A 9,458-nucleotide genomic window follows, 5' to 3' on the forward strand; every position below is an offset into this window, starting at 1 on the left:
CATTCAACAAGTTACGTTTATCTCCCGACCTTTTGAGGCCCTACACAGGGTGCCTATACGGGTTTGCGGACAACCAGGTCGAAGTCCGAGGCTACCTGGAGTTGAGGACTACCTTCACGGACGGAGAGGCCTCGCGTACCGAAAGCATCCGGTACTTGGTCGTGAACGCCCAGTCCACCTACAACATTTTGTTAGGCAGACCGGCGTTGAACAGGCTGAACGCAGTAGCCTCCACACGCCATATGAAGATGAAGCTGCCGGACCTCAGCGGCAAGGTGATAGTTATCAAGTCGGATCAGGAGGAGGCGAGGAAGTGTTATGAAAACAGCCTGAAAACGAAGAAAAGCGTATTCATGGTGTTTGAGCGTCCGCCCAGTGTGGACACGACGATGATTGAGGCGACGCCCGCCGGGGCAACGCCTGATAAGGCCACACCCGCGAGGGCGACGCCTGAGGTAGATACACTCATGGAGGAGGGACCGGATGATACGGCGCCCATGGAAGAGGCGGTGCCCATTCAGTTTGATAGCAGGGACAAACCGGCGACTAACGCCGTAGAGAGGGAGATTGGCGGCAAAACGTTTAAGTTAGGGCGTTTGCTAAGCCAAGAAGAACAGGAAGGGGTGGCAGAGGTGATCTCACGCCATTTGGACGCCTTCGCATGGTCTGCCTCGGATATGCCCGGCATCGACCCGGATTTCCTATGTCATCACCTCAGTATGGACGCCACGGTCCGTCCCGTGCGCCAAAGGAGGAGGAAGTTTAACGAAGAGAGGCAGCTGGTGGTAAAGGAAGAAACGCAGAAGCTGCTGAGTGCTGGCCACATCAGGGAGATCCAATACCCTGAGTGGCTAGCCAACGTCGTTTTGGTAAAGAAGGCGAATGGGAAGTGAAGGATGTGCGTGGACTTCACGGATTTAAATAAGGCATGCCCGAAGGACTCGTACCCGCTCCCCAGCATCGATGCATTGGTGGATAGTGCATCTGGATGCAAGGTGCTAAGCTTCCTGGATGCATTCTCGGGATACAACCAGATCAAAATACACCCGAGAGACGAGAGCAAAACTGCATTCATGACGGAGACTTGCAGTTATAGTTATAAGGTGATGCCTTTTGGGCTGAAAAACGCGGGCGCCACCTACCAAAGGCTAATGGGCAAGGTCCTAGCGCCCATGCTAGGGAGGAATGTATACGCCTACGTGGATGACATGGTAGTGGCGTCGCAGGATAGGGCACAGCACATGGCGGACCTGGAGGAGTTGTTCGTCACTATATCCAAGTATCGCCTCAAACTAAACCCTGATAAGTGTGTCTTCGGGGTAGAGGCCGGTAAGTTCTTGGGTTTCATGCTCACAGAGAGGGGAATAGAGGCGAACCCCGACAAATGCGCAGCGATGATCGCCATGCGAAGCCCGACGTCGGTAAAGGAAGTGCAGCAGCTGACAGGGCGCATGGCGGCGCTCTCAAGGTTTGTTTCCGCCGGGGGAGAGAAGGGTCATCCCTATTTCCAGTGCCTCAAGAGAAATAGTCACTTTGCATGGACTGACGAGTGCGAAGTGGCTTTCATCAAGTTGAAAGAATACCTGGCGACGCCACCGGTCCTCTGCAAGCCGGTAACAGGCGTACCCCTCCGTTTGTACTTTACGGTGACAGAACGGGCTATCAGTTCTGTGCTAGTCCAGGAGCAGGACCAGAGTCAAAAGCCCATATATTTCGTAAGCAAGGCGTTACAAGGTGCGGAGACGAGATACCAGGCGCTGGAGAAAGCGGCGTTGGCGGTGGTGTTTTCAGCCAGGAGGCTCCGTGATTACTTCCACAGCTTTACGGTGGTAGTGATGACGAACCTCCCTATACAGAAGGTGCTGCAGAAGCCTGATGTGGCTGGAAGGATGGTGCGCTGGGCGGTGGAGCTGTCCGAATTCGACATCCAGTATGAGCCCAGAGGATCCATCAAAGGGCAAGTATATGCAGATTTTGTGGCAGAACTCTCGCCCGGAGGTGAACAAGAGGCGGAGGTGGGCTCACAGTGGTTGCTCTCTGTCGATGGCTCTTCCAACCAACAAAGGAGTGGTGCGGGAATAGTCCTGGAGGGACCCAATGGCGTGCTGATTGAGCAAGCTCTGCGCTTCGCCTTTAAGGCAAGTAATAATCAGGCGGAATACGAAGCTCTGATCGCAGGGATGCTCCTGGCCAAGGAGATGGGTGCGCAGAACCTCTTGGTGAAAAGAGATTCCCAGTTGATTACGGGGCAGGTGTCGGGTGAGTTCCAGGCGAAGGACCCCCAGATGGCGGCGTATCTGAAATATGTCCAGTTATTGAAGGGAGCATTCAACGCTCTTGAGCTAATACATGTCCCAAGGGAGCAGAATGCCAGAGCCGACCTGCTTGCCAAGCTGGCCAGCTCAGGCCAGGGGGGTAGACAGAGGACAATGATCCAAGAGACGCTCAAAGCTCCGCGTAAATTCGTGGAAGATAACAGGGTGGATGTCCTCCAGATTTGTACAGCAAGAGGAAGGCCAATGAGTCTGTACCGTCCCGTATCCGGGCGTTGACTAAGTCAAGGTCAAAGTCAACGACTGGAGAGTCAAAGTCAACGCAAGGCATCGCCTAGGTGGAGAGACACCAAGTGCCAGCATCGTCAAGAGGAAGCGTCGCCAGGACAAGGCGTCGCCTAGGTGATGGCGTCGCCCAACCAGGGCATCGCCAGATCAAACAGTGCTAAAGCAAGGCAATCACGGTGTGGTTCCCTGATACCCATGGGTAGGAAAGACCATGGAGGGAGCAACGCCGTGGGGAGGCCTCAGGTCCCGATAACCCGGGGCAGTGATAAAGAGAAGGAAAAGGTGGCTTCAAGGCCATAGTAATAGTACCAGTGTAGGGCAGCCTGACTCGTGAAGTACTCCTGCCGCCCCAGAGACGCCTGTGGGACAGATACGACTTAAGAGGAAGGTCACGCCCAGGGTAGCCGGGTGCAGGGTACAAGAGGAAGGCAGATACGCTCTCAAAGTAAGTGACTAGATAATTGGGGGCATGAGTTGGCACCCAAAAAGTCACCCCTAGCGCAGTAGCACTCCCAAGCAGGAGGACTCACACATAGAAACGTCCCCAGATGGGCAGAAACGCCCCCAGATGGGGTCACGGCGTCGTGAGGACCTCCACGTGTACGACAGCCATGCCAGAATAGAAACACCCTTTAGTCCGGTGCCAGGTAATTAAAGTCATTCAATACAGTTTCCTTTTCGAGCATTCAGGTGTTATAATGACTCCCAAGCGTTTCAACGTCTTAAATGCGCTACGTTTTCTAATTAAATACGCTGATTGAGTGCGTTACATTTGTAATTAAAGGCGCTTTAAGGCGCTTTAATGCTTGGGTAGTTTAAATAGCGCGGAGAATGTTGAAAAGAGGGTTCGAACTTTTGGCAAATTTACCAGAACTCTCTAAGTTGCTTGCTCGTGCGTCAAGGTTACGAACAAGGGACTGGGGAATATTTTTGCCTGAGAGAGAGAACACAGAAACTATACACAGTTATTTTTACCACCTTCAGAGTGCCATACGCGGTGCTCAGAGACGGAGGTGAACAGTTTTGGTGTTTCTTGCTGGCTGACTTGAGCGTCGGAGTGCAAACGGCCGCTAGGGCGCCTCTTTGTCCTCTTTTTTGCAGCAATCCACAGGTAATCAATGGGAAGGAGTCCCTAGCTGACGGTTGAAGTCGCGCACGAAGACGTCCCGGTCAACCGGACGGAACAGAGTCATCATTCCTTGACCCAAGATACGCTGAAGACGCCCCGCATCAGCGCATATGTGGAGATGCCCGAAAAAGGAAGGCAGGTGCAGGTATGTACCCTAACCGAAGGAGACACCTGGATGACGCCGTACAAACGGTATCTGGCGGATGGGGCTCTCCCAGTGGAACCTGAAGAGGGCAAGAAGGTCAAGAGAAATGCCGCAAGGTACACTCTGGTGGACGGAGTGTTGTTCAGGCACGGGTTCAGTCACCCTATCTTAACGTGCGTAAGTGGCGACGAGTGCACCAGAATAATGGCGGAGCTCCATGAAGGCGTTTGTGGGAGCCACGTGGGGGGAAGGTCATTAGCCTCCAAGGTGGTACGCGCGGATTTTTATTGGCCAACAGTAAAGGAAGATTGCGTGCGGCACGCCCAGCGTTGTAAGCAGTGTCAAAGGCACGCCGACTGGCACAAGGCGCCGCCAGAAGAGCTGCGATCCATATACAGCCCGTGGCCTTTCCATACCTGGGGGATTGACATCCTAGGACCATTCCCGCTGGCGATAAGGCAGATGAAGTACTTGATCGTTGCCATCGAGTACTTCACCAAGTGGATAGAGGCGGAGCTCGTGGCCCAGATCACTACGCACAAGGTGCAACACTTCGTGTGGAGGAACATTGTGTGTCGCTTTGGCGTACCTAGGCGGCTAATATCCGATAATGGAACCCAGTTCGCTAGTCAGCAGTTGCGAAACCTGTGTGCTGAGGTAGGCATCAAGCAAGTGTTCGCATTAGTCGAACACCCCCAGACTAACGGGCAAGTAGAATCAGCAAACAGAGTCTTGTTGAGGGGGCTAAAGAGAAGGCTAGAGAAGGCCAAAGGGGCGTGGGCGGAGGAAATACCAAGAATCGTATGGGCATACCATACCACGCCCCAATCCTCTACCATGGACACGCCCTTCAGTTTGGTATACGGGTCGGATGCGATGATCCCGGTAGAGATACATGAAAGCTCGCCACGTTTTCAAAATTTTGTGGTTGAGGAATCCAACGAAGAAAGGCGGGTGAACCTGGATCTACTTGACGAAGCCAGAGAGGAAGCCAGAATAAAAGCCCAAGCGGTAAAGAGAAGAGTAGAGCGACAATATAGCTCTAAGGTAAAGCCACGACAGTTCCAGGTTGGCGACCTAGTTATGAGGAAAGCCCACCCATACGAGCTGGAGAATAAGCTGTCTCCCTAGTGGACAGGACCCTTCAGAATTACTGAGGTTAAGGGAAACGGTTCGTACAACCTAGAGACCTTGGAAGGGGGTCCCATCCCGCGCAGTTGGAATGCAGCCAATTTGAAGTTCTATTTTAGTTGATTTATGTAAACAACAATGTAACAGTCTTGTAAAAGGGGACGCTCTTTTTCCCCTTCCGGGGTTTTTTAATGAGGTCACCCAAATAAAAGAAAAAGCAAGTTTGAGAAAAACCTTACCTTGGTTTTTAGTCTTTATCTTTTGCCCGTTCGAAGCAGTGACAGGCGTCGCCAAGAGAAGACGTTGCCAATAAACATAACGAAGAGAAAAGCACACAGTATATGAAGTGGGTGCAGAAGTATAGCGACATTACGGAAACCAAGCATGGTACAGTAAAGTTAAGTTTACAAGTAATGTTCGAAGTGAATGTGAGCAAGGCGAATAGGGCAAACATTATTACAGGCCCTGTGCTCATACAAAAAAGAAAACAAAAACACAAACTTCAGTGGTCGTCGGAGTCAGCACGGGAAGAAGACGAAGCCCCGCTCTCAGCCCGGGTGAGTCGCGACCTCCGCTCTTGGTTTATCTTTGAACCTGCACCAAGGGGGGGTGAATGTGTTAGAGACACCATGAAGTAAAACATATACAGATTCAGAAAGTGTCAAAGGAAGAAGTTTCTAGGGCAGTGACTCATACATATATACTTCTCTAAGGTCCCGGCGTTGAACTCCAAGCTGATCAAGGTGGCGGAGTCAAACCCTTCCGCCTCAGCAAGGATCCGGCAAACCACCTGATCATTCGAGGCCAGCTTCTTGAAGGGTTTGGATTTGGGGGCCCTCGTCTACCTCAACTAGTACAGTGGAAAACCATCTAGGGCGGAGGAAACGAGATCAGAGCAACAGATTTTAAAGAACCTGCCTTTCCACCCAGTGAAAGAGGTTTGGAAAGGGGTCAGGAGAACCCTGCCAGGAATGTTACTGAGGGTCACCCAGAGATTGTTTCTTTGCCTTTTCACCTCAAAGAAGTGAAGAAAGATGTCCAAAGAAGGTGCACACCCCAGGAAACCAAACAGTATGTCGAAGGCTTTGACGAAAGCCCAGCTATTGGGATATAACTGGGCCAGAGCAGCATTGATTTCCATCAGCAGCTCCTTCTCAAACCTGGAGAAGGCCAGGCGCACACCGATGGTCTTGAAAACCACCTGATAGAAATAAAAGAAGGGGACCCCGTTGTTGGCCCGCTCGTCCCCGCACACTGGCTCCCCTAAAGTGCAGGGGAGCACAGCAATATCGTCGTCGTGCCTCTTCGCGAAGGCACGGTGGTCGTAGGAGCACGAATCCCCTTTGTGCTCCCTAATGACCCTGGTGGAGAGTAAGCATGAGCACTCGTCAAGAAGCTCACTCGAGGCCCAAGGATACATGTCCTTGGGGTTAACCCTGGGAGGAGGAGCAGACGAAGACATGCCTGGATGGTATCTGGGAGGTTTGGAGGAGAGTAATCTGCTGGAAACGCAGGGGTAGAGCGCGGGTTAAAGAAGACACAGAAGGACTCTTTGTGTGAAGAAAGATGGAGAGAGTAGGTTACGAAGGCACTGAAACGGTGGGGGCAGGGTCAAGATTCTAAAGAACTAAATATTGCGGTTAGTGCGCCAAACGACGCAAATGGAAATATTGCAGTTAGAGCGCCAAACGACGCAAATGGGCACACCGTGCGATCAAACCACATGGCAGGAGATGGGAGGATGACCCTGGCATCACTGGTTAACATTCAGAAAACGTCGTATCGGCAGAATGCCCAAGGGTACGACGCGCCGTCGTGAATGGGCCAGAGGTTCAGGAAATGTCAGGACCAAGTCAAATAGGGGAACGTCCCATCAGCCATACGGGAGACGCCACGTGGATGGCACGGGCAAGACCTGGAGCTTTTCACCACCCTTGGGCGTCGACCTCAGTCAAAGTCAAGGTCAAGGTAAAGTCAACGGCTTAACCGCAGCGGGCGTCGCCTGCATGAGACGCCCAGGGCATCGCCAATGGAGGACACAGGAGGCGTCGCCCGCGTAAGATGATTGCGGGCGTCGCCAGTACAAGTATCAGCGGTATCGCCTCCCCGATTCCCACAGGTAGGAAAAACTGTGGAGGGAGATGCATCAAAAGGGCCAAGGTTAGTCACTAGCGGCGTCGCCTCCCCGATACCCACAGGTAGGAAAGACTGTGGAGGGAGACGAGATCGCCAAAGGCTGAGTGAACCACTGGCAGGGTTGTTCCCCGACACCCATGGGAAGGAAAAACCAAGGAGGGAACGATCCCCTGGGGGGTTTTGAGCTTTCCCCATGCTGGGCGTTTCTAGACACCCTGGGGACGATGCGGCGCTGCTGTAGCAGGCCTCTCCTCAGGCGTGGGCGCCGGGCACCAAGAATCCCCATGGACGATACGGCTCTGTTAGGCAAGCCTCTCCATGGGCGTGGGCATTGACGCGTGACCTTGTCCCAAGTATTAAAGGCCCGGACGAGGTTTCAACTTTCGCGTTGAACAATGGAGAAGCCGTCGATGCCTTCACGAGACAAAGGCCTCATAGATACGAAGGCGGAACAGTTTTCGAGAAGCACGATAAGAGCAAGGCACTCGGTGTAGGGGGTCGCCCAACACAGCGAAAGGAATGGGTCGGCTGCAGGCAAAACGATTGAAGCACGTGAAGGTGGAAATGGAGGTAAAATCATACAGACAGAATTTGATAACTCAAAGGTACAAAGATCGTTATCCATAGTTGTGATGAAAGTGCGAATAGTTCAAAGAATTACAAATTTATCAAGGAGGGACAGAAACAAGACAAAGTTTAAAGGAGGTTGAGGGCGGCAGCTCAGTCATCTAGCTCCAGGGGCACGACCTTCCCGTCGACGATGTGATGAGTGGAGTCGCAGTTGGAAACGTCGATTCCCGGGTTCTCGCAGACGGCCTGGGCTAGAGCCTCTTTGAACCCCTCCTCGAAGGTACCCGCCATGTCATCGATAAGGGACTTCTTGTCCTTCTCTAGCTCCTCAATGGTGGCGTCCCCCGAGGCTACCTGCTTCTCCAAAGCTTCCTTCTCCGCACGGAGCCGGCTGACCTCGATCTGCAGCTTGTCGTGGTCAACCTGGAGAAGGCCCAAAGCTTTGGTCTGAGTAGCCATCTCACCCTCCCTCCACTCCAGCTCGTCGGCCTGCTCACAGCACCGATCCTTCAAGTCCTTTTGCACTTCTTCGTAAGCTTTGACCATACCCTGTAGGCCTGTTATTTGGACTTGAAAAGCGACTTCACAGGTGTAGAAGTCAGCCTGAAGCTCCATCGCCTTCGCCAGTTGCTTTTCAGCCTCCTCCTTGGCCTCTTGCGCCATCTTTAGGGTGGCTTGGTAGGCCTCGTTCTGGCATCCCAGTGTTTTCTTCTCCTCCTCCAGGGCAGCTACCCTTGTTTCCAAGGCCTGAAGGGTTTGAGCCTGCATAACAGCGCTTCTAGCTTGGGCACGCCATTCGAGGGCCACGGCTAAGAAGGCTCCCAGGTAGAAGGGCATCCCCTCCTTCCTGTCGGAACCTTCTGGCATGGATCCCCCGCTGAACCCCCTCATCAGATGCATAATTGGAGGAGGGATGGCGATGAGATCTAGGGCGGCGGCGACGGAGGCGGGAGCAACGGAGACTTCTGCTGGTGGTGGGGGTGGAGCTGATTCGGCCCCTTCACCTGTTTCCTCTTGGACCATTGTGTGAGGGAGCGAGGTAGCACTTGGAGGGTTGTCCCTGAAGGAATTCCCCCCCTGGGGCGACGCCGCCGACGGAACAGGAACCCTCGCAGCCTTCCTCCTCTTGAAAGGTGCCACGCCGTCGGAGTCCTCATCATCAGATATAATCTCCAAGACCCGTTTCCCTTTGTCAAGGGGGGTTGGAGCCGGTGATGAGGCCACGGCCAATGGGACGGCAGCGATGGGAGGGGGAGAGCCGGGCGTTTGAAGTGGTTGGGGGCTATGTGGAGTTGGTGAAGATGAGCCTAGTGGGGCTTCGGTAGTGGATGGTGGCGGTAGAGGCAGGGTTAAGGAAGGATTTGTGTCAGCAGCAGGGCCGGAAGAGGCGCCAGCCTTGGCGACGCGAGCAGCCTTCATCGCCTTCGCCAGGACCATCCTCTTGGAGGCATCCATCACCGATCCTACATTCAGACAAACCCAATAGCAGAAATTAAGGACAAAGCAGTTATACAAACCCACAAGCGCGTAGATGAATGAGACATGAGGCGCTTAGCGCAAAGGAAAGCAAGTGGAAGAATCCAATGGAGTGAGCATGAGGCAGTAAAATACAGATAATAGAAAGCAACACAAGAGGAGTCTTCCTACCAAAATAGGTGGTCAGGGAGTGGGCGTTGTATTCGCTCGCGATGAGTTTCAGTATGTCGAAGACAATCCCCAGGCCAGCCAGGGCCTTGCATACCTCCCTATCAGCAGGGGATAGCTCATCCAAGGCCTTGGCCCTGAG

General features: G+C 53.2%; 1 protein-coding gene across 1 annotated transcript; it reads right to left on the reverse strand.

The window, feature by feature from the left end:
* Positions 1-7,822: 7,822 nt before the first annotated feature.
* Positions 7,823-9,127, reverse strand: LOC137832991 (formin-like protein 18). Its single transcript, XM_068641394.1, has one exon. The coding sequence runs from the start codon at positions 9,125-9,127 to the stop codon at positions 7,823-7,825; it is 1,305 nt and encodes a 434-aa protein (XP_068497495.1).
* Positions 9,128-9,458: the final 331 nt, after the last annotated feature.

The sequence above is a fragment of the Phaseolus vulgaris genome, chromosome 6, assembly GCF_000499845.2.
Source record: "Phaseolus vulgaris cultivar G19833 chromosome 6, P. vulgaris v2.0, whole genome shotgun sequence".
Classification (NCBI taxonomy): Eukaryota; Viridiplantae; Streptophyta; class Magnoliopsida; order Fabales; family Fabaceae; genus Phaseolus; species Phaseolus vulgaris.

Coding starts and splice junctions, on each gene's coding strand:
- LOC137832991 (XM_068641394.1), bottom strand. CDS start 9,127: ATGGATGCCTCCAAGAGGATGGTCCTGGCGAAGGCGATGAAGGCTGCT.